We start from the raw sequence: 23,031 nt of genomic DNA, 5'->3' as shown, positions 1-23,031 counted from the left end.
AATAAACAGCAAACCTGGTTTAAAAAAAACAGATAAAGTAACACCTCACGGCACAACGCCTCTCCCCTATTAGACCTAGATAGTTTGAGTGTATGCATTGATATGTAGGCTACGTGTGCCTTTTTAATGTATTTTTAAATTGATGTGTTTCTGTCCTTCAACTGTTCTTGTCTATTGACGTTCTGTATTATGTCATGTTTCATGTTTTGTGTGGAACCCCAGGAAGAGTAGCTGCTGCTTTTGCTACAGCTAATGGGGATCCTAATCAAATACCACAATACCACACTACAACCTTCTGATGGCCATTTTATTGTTTGACGTGTACACAATAAAATCATGTTAAAGGTATGGCTGTCCTGTGGTGTTTCCTCAGGGGGTGTGTGGGTTCCATGGTAGTAGGATCTTGTTTTGTACGTGAGTGAACTCCCAGATTGGCCTCCGCTGGGTTGGGTTGAATCACGAGGAGAGATGTGTGTGTGTGAGGCTCAGGGAGGAAAGGCCTAGTCATGCGGCAGAGTGTGTGTGTTAATGTGTGTGTGCAGTAGGCTATATGAGAGAGAAGAGGTCAATGGGCCGTCCCTAGGGGGTGATCAGTTGGACTGAGACAGAGGAACAGCGTGCACTACCACAGGTAGGAAACATCTTCGGGTAGGAAACAGCAACATGTAGGAAACAGCGCCAGGTAGGAAACAGCACCAGGTAGGAAACATCTTCGGGTAGGAGACAGTAGCATGTAGGAAACAGTAACAGGTAGGAAACAGTAACTGGTAGTAGACAGTAACAGGTAGGAAACAGTAACAGGTAGGAAACAGTAACAGGTAGGAAACAGTAACAGGTAGGATACAGTAACAGGTAGGAAACAGTAACAGGTAGGAAACAGCAACAGGTAGAAAACAGTAACAGGTAGGAAACAGTAACATGTAGGAAACAGTAACAGGTAGGAAACAGTAACATGTAGGAAACAGTAACAGGTAGGAAACAGTAACTGGTAGTAGAGAGTAACTGGTAGGAAACAGTAACAGGTAGGAAACAGTAACTGGTAGGAAACAGTAACAGGTAGGAGACAGTAACATGTAGGAAACAGTAACAGGTAGGAAACAGCAACAGGTAGAAAACAGTAACATGTAGGAAACATCACCAGGTAGGAAACAGCACCAGGTAGGAAACAGTAACAGGTAGGAGACAGTAACAGGTAGGAAACAGTAACTGGTAGGAAACAGTAACAGGTAGGAGACAGTAACAGGTAGGATACATTAACAGGTAGGAAACAGCAACAGGTTAGTTGTAAATTCATTCATCTATTCAAGTCATTTACTGATTTATCATCATTGGTTTTGTATTATCTGTATATTTGTTTCTTATTTATATGTAAAAACAGGTAGGATACAGCACCAGGTTTAATATGGAATCATAATTGAATTACTATTATATATTAATTTCTTGGTCTATAGACATTTAAATTGGTTATTTATTGCTTCATTGTCTGGTATTATATGGGAGAACAACAGATCACTGGTTTATTTATAGTAGGCTACAAAGACAGTGGATTGAGTGGATTGAGTTTATGGGGGAAGTGCTTTGGAGATAGTCCTTCATCAGAACACTGGACATTGTTTCCATTCTGTGAAACATCACTGAGAGAATGGAGACTGACAATCTTACAGGCGGTGGGATTTAAAAAAAACTTTTATTTAACTAGGCAAGTCAGTCAAGAATAAATTCTTATTTACAATGACGATGCTGGGCCAATTGTGCGCCTCCCTATGGGACTATGATATAGCCTGGATTCGAACCAGAGCGTCTGTAGCGACACTTCTAGCACTGAGATGCAGTGCCTTAGACCGCAGTGATACAGACTGGATTTGAACCAGGATGTCTGTAGTGACACCTGTAGCACTGAGATGCAGTGCCTTAGACCGCAGTGATACAGACTGGATTTGAACCAGGATGTCTGTAGTGACACCTGTAGCACTGAGATGCAGTGCCTTAGACCGCAGTGATACAGACTGGATTTGAACCAGGATGTCTGTAGTGACACCTGTAGCACTGAGATGCAGTGCCTTAGACCGCAGTGATACAGACTGGATTTGAACCAGGATGTCTGTAGTGACACCTGTAGCACTGAGATGCAGTGCCTTAGACCGCAGTGATACAGACTGGATTTGAACCAGGATGTCTGTAGTGACGCCTGTAGCACTGAGATGCAGTGCCTTAGACCGCTGTGATACAGCCTGGATTTGAACCAGGATGTCTGTAGTGACGCCTGTAGCACTGAGATGCAGTGCCTTAGACCGCTGTGCCACTCGTGATAAACAGTTGCAGAACCAAGCTCACATACGATTTGCCGCTCTTAGTTGGAGGAGAGATTTGTGTGTAGCACCACCACCCACAGAATCAAGAAACATCTGTCAATCTGTCAATCTGTCTAATCCTCTCTGTTATCTTGTTGCTTTTTTACGTGATCAAGGAGGGATTTTATGTGATTGTTTTTTGGGGGCCATGTAAACAGGGTCCTTGCAAATCCTAAAACACTTTTGATATTTGTTTAGAAAGTAGAACTTGTTTGTTTTCTTTGGCTCGATAAGTTATTCGGAGGGAAAGGGAATCATTGGGAATCATAAAGGGAATTATAACAAAGGGAATGGTTGATTTCAGAGATAAAAGAGATTTGCTGGAGCTGGTAAACATCTGTAGAAGAAAACATCTCTGATCCTTTGTGTAATCTGATATCTGATGAGTGTGGAGTCTAGGCTGAGCTGGGCTGGGCACTCAAAAATGGACCAGCCTTTGTTTCAACTCTCTAACTACATCTCTCTCTCTCAATTCAATTCAAGGGACTTTATTGCCATGGGAAACATATGTTAACATTGCCAAAGCAAGTGAAGTAGATAATAAACAAAAGTGAAATAAACAAAAATTAATAGTAAACATTACACTCACAGAAGTTTAAAAAGAATAAAGACATTACAAATGACATATTATGTACATATTATGTTCTTCACTGGTTGCCCTTTTCTTGTGGCAACAGGTCACAAATCTTGCTGCTGGATATGGGAGTTGATAAACTCCCATATCCAGTAGATATGGGAGTTTATCAAAATTGAGTTTGTTTTTGAATTCTTTGTGGATCTGTGTAATCTGAGGGAAATATGTGTCTCTAATATGGTCATACATTTGGCAGGAGGTTAGGAAGTGCAGCTCAGTTTTCACCTCATTTTGTGGGCAGTGTACACATAGCTTGTCCTCTCTTGAGAGCCAGGTCTGCCTACAGCAGCCTTTCTCAATAGCAAGGCTGTGCTCACTGACTCTGTACATAGTCAAAGCTTTCCTTAAGTTTGGGTCAGTCACAGTGGTCAGGTATTCTTTACAATGTGTCAAGTAATTATCTTTTTGTTTTCTCATGATTTGGTTGGGTTTAATTGTGTTGCTGTCCTGGGGCTCTGTGGGGTGTGTTTGTGAACAGAGCCCCAGGACCAGCTTGCTTAGGGGACTCTTCTCCAGGTTCATCTCTCTGTAGGTGATGGCTTTGTTATGGAAGGTTTGAGAATCACTTCCTTTTAGGTGGTTGTAGAATTTAGCTGCTCTTTTCTGGATTTTGATAATTAGCTGGTATCGGCCTAATTCTGCTCTGCATGCATTATATGGTGTTCTACGTTGTACACGGAGGATAGTTTTGCAGAATTCTGCATGCAGAGTCTCAATTTGGTGTTTGTCCCATTTTGTGAGTTCTTGGTTGGTGAGCGGAGCCCAGACCTCACAACCATAAAGGGCAATGGGTTCTATAACTGATTCAAGTAGTTTTAGCCAGATCCTAATTGGTATGTCAAATTTTCTGTTCCTTTTGATGGCATAGAAGGCACTTCTTGCCAAGTCTCTCAGATCGTTCACAGCTTTGTGGAAGTTACCTGTGGCGCTGATGTTTATGCCGAGGTATGTATAGTTTTTTTGTGTGCTCCAGGGCAACGGTATCCAGATGGAATTTGTATTTGTGGTCCTGGCAACTGGACCTTTCTTGGAACACCATTATTTTGGTCTTACTGAGATGTACTGTCAGGGCCCAGGTCTGTCAGAATCTGTGCAGAAGATCTAGGTGCTGCTGTTGGCCCTCCTTGGTTGGGGACAGATCTAGGTGCTGCTGTTGGCCCTCCTTGGTTGGGGACAGATCTAGGTGCTGCTGTTGGCCCTCCTTGGTTGGGGACAGATCTAGGTGCTGCTGTAGGCCCTCCTTGGTTGGGGACAGATCTAGGTGCTGCTGTAGGCCCTCCTTAGTTGGGGACAGAAGCACCAGATCATCAGCAAACAGTAGACATTTGACTTCAGATTCTAGTAGGGTGAGGCTGGGTGCTGCAGACTGTTCTAGTGCCCTCGTCAATTCATTGATATATATGTTGAAGATGGTGGGGTTTAAGCTGCATCTCTCATCTCACGTGTCTCACCCCACGGCCCTGTGGGAAGAAATGTGTGTGTTTTTTGCCTATTTTAACCGCACACTTGTTTGTGTACATGGATTTTATAATGGCATATGTTTTTCCACCAACGCAACTTTCCATCAATTTGTATAGCAGAACCTCATGCCAAATTGAGTCGAAGTCCTTTTTGAAATCAACAAAGCATGACAAGACTTTGCCTTTGTTTTGGTTTGTTTGTTTGTCAATTAGTGTATGCAGGGTGAATACGTGGTCTGTCATACAATAATTTGGTTAAAAAGCCAATTTGACATTTGCTCAGTACATTGTTTTCACTGAAGAAATGTACGAGTCTGCTGTTAATGATAATGCAGAGGATTTTCCCAAGGTTGCTGTTGACGCACTCCTCTGTCTCTCTCTCTCTCACTTCCTCTCTCTCTCAATTCAATTCAAGGGCTTTATTGGCAATGGAAACATATGTTAACATTGCCAAAGAAAGTGAAGAATATAATAAACAAAAGTGAAATAAACAATACAAATCTAGAGTAAACATTACACTCATAGAAGTTTCAAATGTCATATTATGTCTATATACAGGGTTGTAATGATCTCTCTCTCTCTCTCTCGCTCGCTCTCGCTCTCTCTCTCTTGCTCCCTCTCTGCTCTGCTGTGTCACTTCCTCTCTCTCTCTCAATTCAATTTAAATTCAAAGGACCTTTATTGGCATTGAAAACATGTTTACATTGTCAAAACAAGTTAAATCAACAGTCACAAATTAACAGTTAACATTACACACACACAAATGAATAAAGATGATCTTTCTTTCAAAACGAATAAAGACTCCCTCTTTCTCTCTCCTCCATCTCCAGTATGTGTTGGCTGGGTCTCCTGGTGGTGGTGGTCCTGACCCCGTGGACCCTGGCCCAGTTTCCCAGAGAATGTGTCACCTCAGCGGGGCTACGGAGCGGCCAGTGCTGCCCCTCTCCCACTGGAGCCGTGGATGACGAGTGTGGTTCTGCCACAGGGAGGGGTCAGTGTGTATCCGTAGCTGTCGACAGCCACCGCCACGGCCCCCAGTACCCACATGATGGCCGGGACGACCGGGAGCGCTGGCCGTTAAGGTTCTTTAACCGGACGTGCCAGTGTAACGGGAACTTTGCGGGGTATAACTGTGTCCGGTGCCGACATGGACTCACCGGACCTAACTGTGATCAGAGGATATCTGTGGGTAAGAGAGAGGGAGGTGTATTTATTTATCTGATTGGATATAGTCTCTTTCTTTACTCTCATTCCTACTTCCTTTAAAAACAAAATGATAATAATATATTTATTCTAGGTTTTCTTCATACATCCATGTATTTCTTTATCAGGGACCATGTACAGTTTCTAACGTACAATATTTGATGCATCGCTCTCTCTCCCTCCTTTATTTCCCTCCCTCTTCCCTTCCCCCTTTCACTCTCCCTCTCGTCTCCCTTCCTTTCTCCTCCCTCCCCCCATGCCTCCCTCCATCCTCCCTGCTTCCCTCCCTCTCTCCAGTCAGGAGGAATGTGATGCAGATGAGTTCAGCAGAGAAGCAGGCGTTTGTGAACTCTCTGGACCAGGCCAAGAGGACCGTCCACCCTGACCTGGTCGTCTGTACACGACGGTAACCAGTTTGACGGTGCTGTGATCTCCTCTTAATGACCAGAGATCGATTGTGCATCGGAACCAAATAATTGATACTTCATTACCACTCATCTGTTTAAATCAAATATAATCTCATTCGTTAGATAATTGGAGGCTAGAGATTAGTAATTGGGAGGCTAGAAGTTAGAGAATTGGATGCTAAAGGTAAGAGAATTGGAGGCTATAGGTTAGAGTTTTGGAGGCTAGAGGAAAGAGAATTGGAGGCTAGGGGATAGAGAATTGGAGGATAGAGGTTACAGATTTGGAGGCTAGAGGTTAGAGGCCTGGAGGGTAGAGGTTAGAGAATTGGAGGATAGAGATTATAGAATTGGAGGATAGTTATAGAATTGGATGCTAGAGGTAAGAGAACTGGAGGCTAGAGGTTAGAGTTTTGGAGGCTAGAGTTAGAGAATTGGATGCTAGAGGTTAGAGAATTGGAGGATAGTTATAGAATTGGATGCTAGAGGTAAGAGAACTGGAGGCTAGAGGTAAGAGAATTGGAGGCTAGAGGTAAGAGATTTGGAGGCTAGGGGATAGAGAATTGGAGCCTATAGGTTAGAGTTTGGAGGCTAAAGATTAAAGTCCTGGAGGGTAGAGGTTAGAGAATTGGATGCTAGAGGTTAGAGAATTGGAGGATAGTTATAGAATTGGATGCTAGAGGAAAGAGAACTGGAGGCTAGAGGTTAGAGTTTTGGAGCCTAGAGTTAGAGAATTGGATGCTAGAGGTTAGAGAATTGGAGGATAGTTATATAATTGGAGGATAGTTATAGAATTGGATGCTAGTTATAGAATTGGATGCTAGAGGTAAGAGAATTGGAGGCTAGAGGTTAGAGAATTGGAGGATAGTTATAGAATTGGAGGCTAGAGTTTAGAGAATTGGATGCTAGAGGTTAGAGAATTGGAGGATAGTTATAGAATTGGAGGCTAGAGTTTAGAGGATTGGATGCTATAGGTTAGAGAATTGGAGGCTAGAGTTCGAGAATTCGACGCTAGAGTTAGAGAATTGGAGCCTAGAGTTAGAGATTGGAGTCTAGAGGTTAGAGTTAGAGATTGGAGGCTAGAGTTCGAGAATTCGACGCTAGAGTTTGAGAATTGGAGGCTAAAGGTTAGAGTTAGAGATTTGGAGGCTAGAGGTTAGAGTTAGAGAATTGGAGGCTAGAGGTTAGAGAATTGGATGCTAGAGGTTAGAGTTAGAGAATTGGAGGCTAAGGTTAGAGAATTGGATGGGAGCTTGGTTGTGCATTAAACTCCACTTTGGCACATTGTCATTGATAACTCCTCATCTCTCTACAGTTACCAGGAAGTGTATGGTCCGGACGGTAACACCCCTCAGTTTGACAACATCACCATCTATAACTACTTTGTGTGGACACACTACTACTCTGTCAGCAAGACCTACATGGGGGCGGGGCAGGCTAGCTTTGGGGGTGTGGACTTCTCTCACGAAGGACCGGGATTCGTCACCTGGCACAGGTTCCACCTGCTGCAGTTGGAGAGAGATATGCAGGTGAGTGAGAGAAGGGGGTACGGAGTGTATGTGTGTGTGTGTGTGTGTGTGTGTGTGTGTGTGTGTGTGTGTGTGTGTGTGTGTGTGTGTGTGTTCAATATTGCCATATATTCAAACATTGTCAAACACTCTCTCGACCAATCAGAATCAAGTATTCAGCCAAGCAGGGGTTATAAACTGTAATATTGATCCTTACCACATCTGTCTTCCCCTCCATCCATCCATCTCTCCATCCATCCCTCCCTCCCTCCCTCCCTCCATCCATCCATCCATCCATCCATCCATCCATCCATCCATCCATCTCTCCATCTCCCCATCCATCCATCCATCCATCCATCCATCCATCCATCCATCCATCCATCCATCCATCCATCCATCCATCCATCCATCCATCTCTCCATCTCCCCATCCATCCATCCATCTCTCCATTTCCCCATCCCTCCATCCCTTCATCTCACCATCTCTCCATCCTCTCCAGGACATGTTGGGCGATGCCACCTTTGCCCTCCCCTACTGGAACTTTGCCATCGGCGGCAGTGAGTGTGACGTGTGTACTGACGACCTCCTAGGAGCCAGGTCTGCCTTCGATATGAACAGCCTCAGCCCCAACTCTGTCTTCTCCCAGTGGAGGGTGATCTGTGAGAGTGTAGAGGACTATGACACTCTGGGAACCTTCTGTAACAGTGAGCATGATATGTCCTAACACCTTGTAAACACTATGACACTCTGGGAACCTTCTGTAACAGTGAGCATGATATGTCCTAACACCTTGTAAACACTACGACACTCTGGGAACCTTCTGTAACAGTGAACATGATATGTCCTAACACCTTGTAAACACTATGACACTCTGGGAACCTTCTGTAACAGTGAGCATGATATGTCCTAACACCTTGTAAACACTATGACACTCTGGGAACCTTCTGTAACAGTGAGCATGATATGTCCTAACAACTTGTAAACACTACGACACTCTGGGAACCTTCTGTAACAGTGAGCATGATATGTCCTAACACCTTGTAAACACTACGACACTCTGGGAACCTTCTGTAACAGTGAGCATGATATGTCCTAACACCTTGTAAACACTACGACACTCTGGGAACCTTCTGTAACAGTGAGCATGATATGTCCTAACACCTTGTAAACACTACGACACTCTGGGAACCTTCTGTAACAGTGAGCATGATATGTCCTAACACCTTGTAAACACTACGACACTCTGGGAACCTTCTGTAACAGTGAGCATGATATGTCCTAACACCTTGTAAACACTACGACACTCTGGGAACCTTCTGTAACAGTGAGCATGATATGTCCTAACACCTTGTAAACACTACGACACTCTGGGAACCTTCTGTAACAGTGAGCATGATATGTCCTAACACCTTGTAAACACTACGACACTCTGGGAACCTTCTGTAACAGTGAGCATGATATGTCCTAACACCTTGTAAACACTACGACACTCTGGGAACCATCTGTAACAGTGAACATGATATGTCCTAACACCTTGTAAACACTACGACACTCTGGGAACCTTCTGTAACAGTGAGCATGATATGTCCTAACACCTTGTAAACACTACGACACTCTGGGAACCTTCTGTAACAGTGAACATGATATGTCCTAACAACTTGTAAACACTACGACACTCTGGGAACCTTCTGTAACAGTGAGCATGATATGTCCTAACACCTTGTAAACACTACGACACTCTGGGAACCTTCTGTAACAGTGAGCATGATATGTCCTAACACCTTGTAAACACTATGACACTCTGGGAACCTTCTGTAACAGTGAGCATGATATGTCCTAACAACTTGTAAACACTACGACACTCTGGGAACCTTCTGTAACAGTGAGCATGATATGTCCTAACACCTTGTAAACACTACGACACTCTGGGAACCTTCTGTAACAGTGAGCATGATATGTCCTAACACCTTGTAAACACTACGACACTCTGGGAACCTTCTGTAACAGTGAGCATGATATGTCCTAACACCTTGTAAACACTACGACACTCTGGGAACCTTCTGTAACAGTGAGCATGATATGTCCTAACAACTTGTAAACACTACGACACTCTGGGAACCTTCTGTAACAGTGAGCATGATATGTCCTAACACCTTGTAAACACTACGACACTCTGGGAACCTTCTGTAACAGTGAGCATGATATGTCCTAACACCTTGTAAACACTACGACACTCTGGGAACCTTCTGTAACAGTGAGCATGATATGTCCTAACACCTTGTAAACACTACGACACTCTGGGAACCTTCTGTAACAGTGAGCATGATATGTCCTAACACCTTGTAAACACTACGACACTCTGGGAACCTTCTGTAACAGTGAGCATGATATGTCCTAACACCTTGTAAACACTACGACACTCTGGGAACCTTCTGTAACAGTGAGCATGATATGTCCTAACACCTTGTAAACACTACGACACTCTGGGAACCTTCTGTAACAGTGAGCATGATATGTCCTAACACCTTGTAAACACTACGACACTCTGGGAACCTTCTGTAACAGTGAGCATGATATGTCCTAACACCTTGTAAACACTACGACACTCTGGGAACCTTCTGTAACAGTGAGCATGATATGTCCTAACACCTTGTAAACACTACGACACTCTGGGAACCTTCTGTAACAGTGAGCATGATATGTCCTAACACCTTGTAAACACTACGACACTCTGGGAACCTTCTGTAACAGTGAGCATGATATGTCCTAACACCTTGTAAACACTACGACACTCTGGGAACCTTCTGTAACAGTGAGCATGATATGTCCTAACACCTTGTAAACACTACGACACTCTGGGAACCTTCTGTAACAGTGAACATGATATGTCCTAACAACTTGTAAACACTACGACACTCTGGGAACCTTCTGTAACAGTGAGCATGATATGTCCTAACACCTTGTAAACACTACGACACTCTGGGAACCTTCTGTAACAGTGAGCATGATATGTCCTAACACCTTGTAAACACTATGACACTCTGGGAACCTTCTGTAACAGTGAGCATGATATGTCCTAACAACTTGTAAACACTACGACACTCTGGGAACCTTCTGTAACAGTGAGCATGATATGTCCTAACACCTTGTAAACACTACGACACTCTGGGAACCTTCTGTAACAGTGAGCATGATATGTCCTAACACCTTGTAAACACTACGACACTCTGGGAACCTTCTGTAACAGTGAGCATGATATGTCCTAACACCTTGTAAACACTACGACACTCTGGGAACCTTCTGTAACAGTGAGCATGATATGTCCTAACACCTTGTAAACACTACGACACTCTGGGAACCTTCTGTAACAGTGAGCATGATATGTCCTAACACCTTGTAAACACTACGACACTCTGGGAACCTTCTGTAACAGTGAGCATGATATGTCCTAACACCTTGTAAACACTACGACACTCTGGGAACCTTCTGTAACAGTGAGCATGATATGTCCTAACACCTTGTAAACACTACGACACTCTGGGAACCTTCTGTAACAGTGAGCATGATATGTCCTAACACCTTGTAAACACTACGACACTCTGGGAACCTTCTGTAACAGTGAGCATGATATGTCCTAACACCTTGTAAACACTATGACACTCTGGGAACCTTCTGTAACAGTGAGCATGATATGTCCTAACAACTTGTAAACACTACGACACTCTGGGAACCTTCTGTAACAGTGAGCATGATATGTCCTAACACCTTGTAAACACTACGACACTCTGGGAACCTTCTGTAACAGTGAGCATGATATGTCCTAACACCTTGTAAACACTACGACACTCTGGGAACCTTCTGTAACAGTGAGCATGATATGTCCTAACACCTTGTAAACACTACGACACTCTGGGAACCTTCTGTAACAGTGAGCATGATATGTCCTAACACCTTGTAAACACTATGACACTCTGGGAACCTTCTGTAACAGTGAGCATGATATGTCCTAACACCTTGTAAACACTACGACACTCTGGGAACCTTCTGTAACAGTGAACATGATATGTCCTAACACCTTGTAAACACTATGACACTCTGGGAACCTTCTGTAACAGTGAGCATGATATGTCCTAACACCTTGTAAACACTACGACACTCTGGGAACCATCTGTAACAGTGAGCATGATATGTCCTAACACCTTGTAAACACTACGACACTCTGGGAACCATCTGTAACAGTGAGCATGATATGTCCTAACACCTTGTAAACACTACGACACTCTGGGAACCTTCTGTAACAGTGAGCATGATATGTCCTAACACCTTGTAAACACTACGACACTCTGGGAACCTTCTGTAACAGTGAGCATGATATGTCCTAACACCTTGTAAACACTACGACACTCTGGGAACCTTCTGTAACAGTGAACATGATATGTCCTCACACCTTGTAAACACTACGACACTCTGGGAACCTTCTGTAACAGTGAGCATGATATGTCCTAACACCTTGTAAACACTACGACACTCTGGGAACCTTCTGTAACAGTGAGCATGATATGTCCTAACACCTTGTAAACACTACGACACTCTGGGAACCATCTGTAACAGTGAACATGATATGTCCTAACAACTTGTAAACACTACGACACTCTGGGAACCTTCTGTAACAGTGAGCATGATATGTCCTAACACCTTGTAAACACTACGACACTCTTGGAACCTTCTGTAACAGTGAACATGATATGTCCTAACACCTTGTAAACACTACGACACTCTGGGAACCTTCTGTAACAGTGAGCATGATATGTCCTAACAACTTGTAAACACTACGACACTCTGGGAACCTTCTGTAACAGTGAACATGATATGTCCTAACACCTTGTAAACACTACGACACTCTGGGAACCTTCTGTAACAGTGATGACTAACCCTTTTTAGTAACCCTGTGCATGCTTTTTTAGTCCAGCACTAGGTTAAATCTGAGGCAGGGAAACTGACTGTAGCTAACCCAAGACTGATCTGGGACAGGGAAACTGACAGTAACTAACCCAAGACTGATCTGGGACAGGGAAACTGACAGTAACTAATCCAAGACTGATCTGGGACAGGGAAACTGACAGTAACTAACCCAAGACTGATCTGGGACAGGGAAACTGACAGAAACTAACCCAAGACTGATCTGGGACAGGGAAACTGACAGAAACTAATCCAAGGCTGATCTGGGGCAGGGAAACTGACAGTAGCTAACCCAAGACTGATCTGGGGCAGGGAAACTGACAGTAGCTAACCCAAGACCGATCTGGGGCAGGGAAACTGACAGTAGCTAACCCAAGACTGATCTGGGCAGGGAAACTGACAGTAACTAACCCAAGACTGATCTGGGGCAGGGAAACTGACAGTAACTAACTCAAGACTGATCTGGGGCAGGGAAACTGACAGTAACTAATCCAAGGCTGATCTGGGGCAGGGAAACTGACAGTAGCTAACCCAAGACTGATCTGGGGCAGGGAAACTGACAGTAGCTAACCCAAGACTGATCTGGGGCAGGGAAACTGACAGTAGCTAACCCAAGACTGATCTGGGCAGGGAAACTGACAGTAACTAACCCAAGACTGACTGATCTGGGGCAGGGAAACTGACAGTAACTAACCCAAGACTGATCTGGGGCAGGGAAACTGACAGTAACTAACCCAAGACTGATCTGGGCAGGGAAACTGACACAAACTAATCGAAGACTGACTGATGTGGGGCAGGGAAACTGACAGTAACTAATCCAAGACTGATCTGGGGCAGGGAAACTGACAGTAACTAATCCAAGACTGATCTGGGACAGGGAAACTGACAGTAACTAACTCAAGACTGATCTGAGGCAGGGAAACTGACAGTAACTAATCCAAGGCTGATCTGGGGCAGGGAAACTGACAGTAGCTAACCCAAGACTGATCTGGGGCAGGGAAACTGACAGTAACTAACCCAAGACTGATCTGGGCAGGGAAACTGACAGTAACTAATCCAAGACTGATCTGGGGCAGGGAAACTGACAGTAGCTAACCCAAGACTGATCTGGGGCAGGGAAACTGACAGTAGCTAACCCAAGACTGATCTGGGGCAGGGAAACTGACAGTAGCTAACCCAAGACTGATCTGGGGCAGGGAAACTGACAGTAACTAACCCAAGACTGATCTGGGCAGGGAAACTGACAGTAGCTAACCCAAGACTGATCTGGGCAGGGAAACTGACAGTAGCTAACCCAAGACTGATCTGGGGCAGGGAAACTGACAGTAACTAACCCAAGACTGATCTGGGCAGGGAAACTGACAGTAACTAACCCAAGACTGATCTGGGGCAGGGAAACTGACAGTAGCTAACCCAAGACTGATCTGGGGCAGGGAAACTGACAGTAGCTAACCCAAGACTGATCTGGGGCAGGGAAACTGACAGTAGCTAACCCAAGACTGATCTGGGCAGGGAAACTGACAGTAACTAATCCAAGACTGATCTGGGCAGGGAAACTGACAGTAGCTAACCCAAGACTGATCTGGGCAGGGAAACTGACAGTAGCTAACCCAAGACTGATCTGGGGCAGGGAAACTGACAGTAACTAACCCAAGACTGATCTGGGCAGGGAAACTGACAGTAGCTAACCCAAGACTGATCTGGGGCAGGGAAACTGACAGTAGCTAACCCAAGACTGATCTGGGCAGGGAAACTGACAGTAACTAACCCAAGACTGATCTGGGGCAGGGAAACTGACAGTAGCTAACCCAAGACTGATCTGGGGCAGGGAAACTGACAGTAACTAACCCAAGACTGATCTGGGGCAGGGAAACTGACAGTAGCTAACCCAAGACTGATCTGGGGCAAGGAAACTGACAGTAGCTAACCCAAGACTGATCTGGGGCAGGGAAACTGACAGTAGCTAACCCAAGACTGACTGATCTGGGGCAGGGAAACTGACAGTAGCTAACCCAAGACTGACTGATCTGGGGCAGGGAAACTGACAGTAGCTAACCCAAGACTGACTGATCTGGGGCAGGGAAACTGACAGTAGCTAACCCAAGACTGATCTGGGGCAGGGAAACTGACAGTAGCTAACCCAAGACTGATCTGGGGCAGGGAAACTGACAGTAACTAATCCAAGACTGATCTGGGCAGGGAAACTGACAGTAGCTAACCCAAGACTGATCTGGGGCAGGGAAACTGACAGTAACTAACCCAAGACTGATCTGGGGCAGGGAAACTGACAGTAACTAACCCAAGACTGATCTGGGGCAGGGAAACTGACAGTAGCTAACCCAAGACTGATCTGGGGCAAGGAAACTGACAGTAGCTAACCCAAGACTGATCTGGGGCAGGGAAACTGACAGTAGCTAACCCAAGACTGACTGATCTGGGGCAGGGAAACTGACAGTAGCTAACCCAAGACTGACTGATCTGGGGCAGGGAAACTGACAGTAGCTAACCCAAGACTGTGCCACTCTGGATAGTGGGAACCATCTGTAACAGTGATTTTGGTTGGACCTGTTAGAAGTAGTGCTGGTTTGTGATTTATCTGGGCTTTGGAAGGAATTATAACTAAGACACAATGAACAACAGGGTTCTGAAGGTCTGGACTAAGGAATCAGTAGTATAATCTACATTCACATCATTCCAGATTAGGAGATTAGTCTGGTTGGTATGCATAATCTGGGCCAGATTACAACACTCACTTCCTCCCTACTTTTATCTCAGTAAATGTCATACAATTTCCTAGAGATTCAACATTTCATCGATAGGGAGAATTGAGTCAGAATTGTGACCTGACAGAACATGAGAGGAGTGAGGGTGTGTGACCTGACAGAACACGAGAGGAGTGAGGGTGTGTGACCTGACAGAACACGAGAGGAGTGAGGGTGTGTGACCTGACAGAACATGAGAGGAGTGAGGGTGTGTGACCTGACAGAACATGAGAGGAGTGAGGGTGTGTGACCTGACAGAACACGAGAGGAGTGAGGGTGTGTGACCTGACAGAACATGAGAGGAGTGAGGGTGTGTGACCTGACAGAACATGAGAGGAGTGAGGGTGTGTGACCTGATAGAACACGAGAGGAGTGAGGGTGTGTGACCTGACAGAACATGAGAGGAGTGAGGGTGTGTGACCTGACAGAACATGAGAGGAGTGAGGGTGTGTGACCTGACAGAACATGAGAGGAGTGAGGGTGTGTGACCTGACAGAACATGAGAGGAGTGAGGGTGTGTGACCTGACAGAACATGAGAGGAGTGAGGGTGTGTGACCTGCTCAGTGATATCTATTAGCTGTCCAGTCTGTCTCCTAGCTGATCCTCTTTACCTCAGTATACAGGGAACAACACATTATGGTCATGTGATTTCCTAATATGGGCGTTATGAGGCTAAGGAGGAAGAAGTCTGCCAGTCTACAGGTTGTCTTTGATCAGGAGGAATTACACTCAGACAGATAGACAGCACACAGCTATGCACTATCTCCTCGTGTGTGTGTGTGTGTGTGTGTGTGTGTGTGTGTGTGTGTGTGTGTGTGTGTGTGTGTGTGTGTGTGTGTGTGTGTGTGTGTGTGTGTGTGTGTGTGTGATTTTCCTGAACAGTGACCACATGACCTGAGCAGTGGGAAAACTCAGAAAACGTCTTTGTCTGAAATCATAACTAACCATTGAATCCTTGATTTGATTCCTAAATTCCTTGCCTCCCTCTCAAAGCTCATTGGAGGAAAAGATCCAATCAAGGTCCTTCACCTTTGAGCCCCTCCTCCAGTGACCTTTGAGAGGAAGGTGAGGAATTATTAAGGAATCAAGGACAGAAGGAATCAAGGACAGAAGGAATGAAGGGTTTAACGGTTAGTTAAGCCCACGTTTTCAGACAGAGCAAGGAGTTTGGCTTTGCCCAGGGAAGTTTTGACTTTTACCAGGGAAAACCTCCCTATTCCCTTTATAGTGCACTACTTTTGTCAACAGAAGCGCATTATATAGGGAATAGGGTGCCATTTGAGATGCAATAATATTAACTGTGGACCATGTGATCTGTGATCCCTAAGTTTAGAGACTAGTCCAAAGCTTTTTGACATGTGAACTCTATAAATTCAGAGACCTGTGACCCCTAACCTATGACCCTATAGATTCAGAGACCTGTGACCCCTAACCCATGACCCCTATAGATTCAGAAACATGTGATCCCTAACCCCTAACCTATGACCCTATAGATTCAGAGACGAGTGACCCCTAACCTATGACCCTATAGATTCAGAGACCTGTGACCCCTAACCCATGACCCCTATAGATTCAGAAACATGTGATCCCTAAGCCCTAACCTATGACCCTATAGATTCAGAGACCAGTGACCCCTAACCTATGACCCTATAGATTCAGAGACCTGTGACCCCTAACCTATGACCCTATAGATTCAGAAACATGTGATCCCTAACCCCTAACCTATGACCCTATAGATTCAGAGACCTGTGACCCCTAACCTATGACCCTATAGATTCAGAGACCAGTGACCCCTAACCTATGACCCTATAGATTCAGAAACATGTGATCCCTAACCCCTAACCTATGACGCTATAGATTCAAAGACTTGTGACCCCTAACCTATGACACTATAGATTCAGAGACCTGTGACCCCTAACCCTTAACCTATGACCCCTATAGATTCAGAGACCAGTCCCATCAGGAGGAACCCAGCAGGTAACGTGGCGCGGCCCATGGTGCAGAGGCTGCCTGAACCCCAGGATGTGGTGGACTGTCTGGACCTGAAAACCTTCGATACCCCGCCTTACTACTCCACCTCTTCAGAGAGCTTCAGGAACACCGTGGAGGGTGAGGATACTATACATCCCATTCAGCAGACACTTCTATCCACAGAGACTTAGGTACGCGTGCATACATCTTGCGTATGGTGGTGCCGGGAATTGAACCAACTATCCTGACCCACACTTAACCCTCCTCTCCTCTTCCTCCAGTGGACAGATACCTCCTAACCCTCCTCTCCTCTTCCTCCAGAGAACACATACCTCCACCCCAAACCTCCTAACCCTCCTCTCCTCTTCCTCCAGAGGACACATACCTCCACCCCAAACCTCCTAACCCTCCTCTCCTCTTCCTCCAGAGGACACATACCTCCACCCCAAACCTCCTAACCCTCCTCTCCTCTTCCTCCAGAGGACACATACCTCCACCCCAAACCTCCTAACCCTCCTCTCCTCTTCCTCCAGAGGACAGATACCTCCACCCCAAACCTCCTAACCCTCCTCTCCTCTTCCTCCAGAGGACAGATACCTCCACTCCAAGCCTCCTAACCCTCCTCTCCTCTTCCTCCAGAGGACAGATACCTCCACTCCAAACCTCCTAACCCTCCTCTCCTCTCGCTTCCTCTTTCTCTCTCCTCCCTCTCTCTCTCTCTCCTCTTCTCTCTCTTCTCTCTCTCTCCCCTCTCTTCTCTCTCTCCTCCCCTCTCTTTCCTCCATCTCTCTCCATCTCTCCGCTCTCTCTTCCCTCTCTCCATCTCTCTCCTCCCTCTCCTTCCCTCTCTCTCCTCCCTCTCCTCCCTCTCCTCTCTCCTCCCCCCTCTCCCCCTCTCCTCTCCTCCCTCCAGGCTACAGTGCCCCTCAGGGTGGCTATGACCCAGTGATACGCAGCCTCCATAACCTGGCTCACCTGTTCCTCAACGGGACAGGAGGGCAGACACACCTGTCCCCTAATGACCCCATCTTTGTCCTGCTCCACACCTTCACTGACGCCATCTTTGATGAGTGGCTGAGCCGACACGCCCCAGGTATAGTATGTCACACCTGCAACCAATCACAGAACACAATCAATTCATTCAAACAGACCAGACCAGAGACCAATGGGAGTTCCATCTGCAGACCCACACCCAGCCACTGCCAGCTCTAGGCTAAGGTTGATGTCGTCCCCCAGGTGAGGCAGTGTACCCGGAGGAGAATGCTCCTATTGGTCACAACAGACAGTTCAACATGGTTCCCTTCTGGCCCCCCGTCACCAACGCTGAGATGTTCGTCACAGCCCCCGAGAACCTGGGATACACCTACGAGGTCGCATGGCCCAGTGAGTCACACACACACAGACAGACAGACAGACAGACAGACAGACAGACAGACAGACAGACAGACAGACAGACAGACAGACAGACAGACAGACAGACAGACAGACAGACAGACAGACAGACAGACAGACAGACAGACAGACAGACAGACCGACCGACCGACCGACCCTAGGTCACATGGCACAGTGAGTCATACACAGAGACTGTATGACCTATTCCCTATGTAGTGCACTACTTTAGACCAGAGCCCTATTCCCTATATAGTGAACTACTTTAGATCAGAGCCCTATTCCCTATATAGTGCACTACTTTAGACCAGAGCCCTATTCCCTATATAGTGCACTACTTTAGACCAGAGCCCTATTCCCTATATAGTGAACTACTTTAGACCAGGGCCCTATTCCCAATAGTGTGGACTACTCACGGGATAGGATACCATTTGGGACGAAACTGTAGTCTAGTTGTTAACTGTAATTTTGATGACCCTAGTGCAGGGATAGAGCAAAAGCCTGCACATCCAGCTGTTCTCCTAGAGGAGGGTTAGGCTATTCACCCTGTGGGTTCTAGATCAATAGAACATCACATCCAGCTGTTCTCCTAGAGGAGGGTTAGGCCATTCACCCTGTGGGTTCTAGATCAATAGAACATCACATCCAGCTGTTCTCCTAGAGGAGGGTTAGGCCATTCACCCTGTGGGTTCTAGATCAATAGAACATCACATCCAGCTGTTCTCCTAGAAGAGGGTTAGGCCATTCACCCTGTGGGTTCTAGATCAATAGAACAGCACATCCAGCTGTTCTCCTAGAGGAGGGTTAGGCTATTCACCCTGTGGGTTCTAGATCAATAGAACATCACATCCAGCTGTTCTCCTAGAAGAGGGTTAGGCTATTCACCCTGTGGGTTCTAGATCAATAGAACATCACATCCAGCTGTTCTCCTAGAGGAGGGTTAGGCCATTCACCCTGTGGGTTCTAGATCAATAGAACATCACATCCAGCTGTTCTCCTAGAAGAGGGTTAGGCTATTCACCCTGTGGGTTCTAGATCAATAGAACATCACATCCAGCTGTTCTCCTAGAGGAGGGTTAGGCCATTCACCCTGTGGGTTCTAGATCAATAGAACAGCACATCCAGCTGTTCTCCTAGAAGAGGGTTAGGCTATTCACCCTGTGGGTTCTAGATCAATAGAACATCACATCCAGCTGTTCTTCTAGAGGAGGGTTAGGCTATTCACCCTGTGGGTTCTAGATCAATAGAACATCACATCCAGCTGTTCTCCTAGAGGAGGGTTAGGCCATTCACCCTGTGGGTTCTAGATCAATAGAACAGCACATCCAGCTGTTCTCCTAGAAGAGGGTTAGGCTATTCACCCTGTGGGTTCTAGATCAATAGAACATCACATCCAGCTGTTCTCCTAGAGGAGGGTTAGGCCATTCACCCTGTGGGTTCTAGATCAATAGAACATCACATCCAGCTGTTCTCCTAGAAGAGGGTTAGGCTATTCACCCTGTGGGTTCTAGATCAATAGAACATCACATCCAGCTGTTCTCCTAGAGGAGGGTTAGGCCATTCACCCTGTGGGTTCTAGATCAATAGAACAGCACATCCAGCTGTTCTCCTAGAAGAGGGTTAGGCTATTCACCCTGTAGGTTCTAGATCAATAGAACAGCACATCCAGCTGTTCTCATACATATATATATATTTTTTATTTTATTTAGCTAACTGTTGCTTTTCTCTCTTACCCCCGCAGCTCGCCCCTACACACTGCCTGAGATCATCACCATAGCGATCGTCGCCGCGGTGCTGGTGACTGCGGTGGTGTCGGGGGTCATCGCGTGTGCCATGCGTGCCCGCTATTTCCGCTCGGCTGAGGGACTGGAGCCGTTGCTAGGGGAGACCTTCCGTCGCTACTCGGAGGATGACAGACGGACGGACAAGAGCCAGTCTGTTGTGTAGAGGATCATGTCTGCGTCTCAACCGGCACCCTATTCCCTATGTAGTGCACTACTTTTGACCAGGGACCATAGCCAATATAATATTTTTTATTTAACCTTTATTTATCTAGGCAAGTCAGTTAAGAACAAATTCTTATTTACAATGACGGCCTAGGAACAGTGGGTTAACTGCTCTGTTCAGGGGCAGAACGACAGATTTTTACCTTGTCAGCTCAGGGATTCAATCTTGGGGTTACTGGCCCAACACTCTAACCACTAGGCTAATGCACTACTTTAGCATACGATCCCTGGTCAACAGTAGTGCACTATAGAGGGAATGGTGCCCTTGGGTACCCATAGAGTTCTGGTCAAAAGTAGTGCACTATATTTAGGTTAGGGTGCTATTAAACCAGAACCCTGTCTATAGTTTATGCTGTTTTTATTCCTTCTCCTTCTTCCTCCTCTAATAAAGTTGTACTGGTTTTGAAAACCTGTGTCCGAGCGGCTTTGTCTGTGTTTTCATAACATTCACTACCCTTTGGCCCGTATCCACGGAGACTGAGACCCTGAGGGGTTTTGTGGATACGGGCCTCTGGATTAGTAAACCTGGTCAGGCGGCTTTTATCCCCATTAGTAGTTCCTTCATAACAGTGTATCTGGCGCCCTCTGGTGGAGAATATACTGTCCTGCACCTCACAGCACCACCCATCAGACAGACATACTGTCCTGCACTTCACAGCACCACCCATCAGACAGGCATACTGTCCTGCACCTCACAGCACCACCCATCAGACAGACATACTGTCCTGCACTTCACAGCACCACCCATCAGACAGGCATACTGTCCTGCACCTCACAGCACCACCCATCAGACAGACATACTGTCCTGCACTTCACAGCACCACCCATCAGACAGGCATACTGTCCTGCACCTCACAGCACCACCCATCAGACAGGCATACTGTCCTGCACCTCACAGCACCACCCATCAGACAGGCATACTGTCCTGCACTTCACAGCACCACCCATCAGACAGGCATACTGTCCTGCACCTCACAGCACCACCCATCAGACAGACATACTGTCCTGCACTTCACAGCACCACCCATCAGACAGGCATACTGTCCTGCACCTCACAGCACCACCCATCAGACAGACATACTGTCCTGCACTTCACAGCACCACCCATCAGACAGGCATACTGTCCTGCACCTCACAGCACCACCCATCAGACAGGCATACTGTCCTGCACCTCACAGCACCACCCATCAGACAGGCATACTGTCCTGCACCTCACAGCACCACCCATCAGACAGGCATACTGTCCTGCACCTCACAGCACCACCCATCAGACAGGCATACTGTCCTGCACCTCACAGCACCACCCATCAGACAGGCATACTGTCCTGCACCTCACAGCACCACCCATCAGACAGACATACTGTCCTGCACCTCACAGCACCACCCATCAGACAGACATACTGTCCTGCACCTCACAGCACCACCCATCAGACAGGCATACTGTCCTGCACCTCACAGCACCACCCATCAGACAGGCATACTGTCCTGCACCTCACAGCACCACCCATCAGACAGGCATACTGTCCTGCACTCACAGCACCACCCATCAGACAGGCATACTGTCCTGCACCTCACAGCACCACCCATCAGACAGACATACTGTCCTGCACTTCACAGCACCACCCATCAGACAGGCATACTGTCCTGCACCTCACAGCACCACCCATCAGACAGACATACTGTCCTGCACTTCACAGCACCACCCATCAGACAGGCATACTGTCCTGCACCTCACAGCACCACCCATCAGACAGGCATACTGTCCTGCACCTCACAGCACCACCCATCAGACAGGCATACTGTCCTGCACCTCACAGCACCACCCATCAGACAGGCATACTGTCCTGCACCTCACAGCACCACCCATCAGACAGGCATACTGTCCTGCACCTCACAGCACCACCCATCAGACAGGCATACTGTCCTGCACCTCACAGCACCACCCATCAGACAGACATACTGTCCTGCACCTCACAGCACCACCCATCAGACAGACATACTGTCCTGCACCTCACAGCACCACCCATCAGACAGGCATACTGTCCTGCACCTCACAGCACCACCCATCAGACAGGCATACTGTCCTGCACCTCACAGCACCACCCATCAGACAGGCATACTGTCCTGCACTCACAGCACCACCCATCAGACAGGCATACTGTCCTGCACCTCACAGCACCACCCATCAGACAGACATACTGTCCTGCACTTCACAGCACCACCCATCAGACAGGCATACTGTCCTGCACCTCACAGCACCACCCATCAGACAGACATACTGTCCTGCACTTCACAGCACCACCCATCAGACAGGCATACTGTCCTGCACCTCACAGCACCACCCATCAGACAGGCATACTGTCCTGCACCTCACAGCACCACC

At 46.7% G+C, this 23,031-nt stretch overlaps 1 protein-coding gene and 1 long non-coding RNA gene across 2 annotated transcripts; one reads left to right on the top strand and one right to left on the bottom strand.

Annotated features, from left to right (window-relative positions):
* The first annotated feature begins 526 nt into the window (after nucleotides 1–526).
* LOC106591851 (5,6-dihydroxyindole-2-carboxylic acid oxidase-like) lies at nucleotides 527–21,057 on the top strand. Its single transcript, XM_045712698.1, has 9 exons — nucleotides 527–631; nucleotides 5,276–5,634; nucleotides 5,946–6,054; nucleotides 7,368–7,581; nucleotides 8,060–8,264; nucleotides 17,224–17,391; nucleotides 18,167–18,346; nucleotides 18,490–18,636; nucleotides 20,384–21,057. The coding sequence occupies exons 2-9, from the start codon at nucleotides 5,277–5,279 to the stop codon at nucleotides 20,587–20,589; spliced, it is 1,587 nt and encodes a 528-aa protein (XP_045568654.1). The 5' UTR covers nucleotides 527–631; nucleotide 5,276; the 3' UTR covers nucleotides 20,590–21,057.
* On the bottom strand, nucleotides 5,431–11,649 carry LOC123733255 (uncharacterized). Its single transcript, XR_006763691.1, has 3 exons — nucleotides 8,040–11,649; nucleotides 7,474–7,557; nucleotides 5,431–5,628 (listed from the first exon to the last, which is right to left on the bottom strand). It is a non-coding gene; the product is annotated as an uncharacterized lncRNA (long non-coding RNA).
* Nucleotides 21,058–23,031: the final 1,974 nt, after the last annotated feature.

Source organism: Salmo salar, unplaced genomic scaffold (genome assembly GCF_905237065.1).
Source record: "Salmo salar unplaced genomic scaffold, Ssal_v3.1, whole genome shotgun sequence".
In the NCBI taxonomy this organism is placed as follows: Eukaryota; Metazoa; Chordata; class Actinopteri; order Salmoniformes; family Salmonidae; genus Salmo; species Salmo salar.
This window is presented reverse-complemented; position numbering and strand designations above follow the sequence as displayed.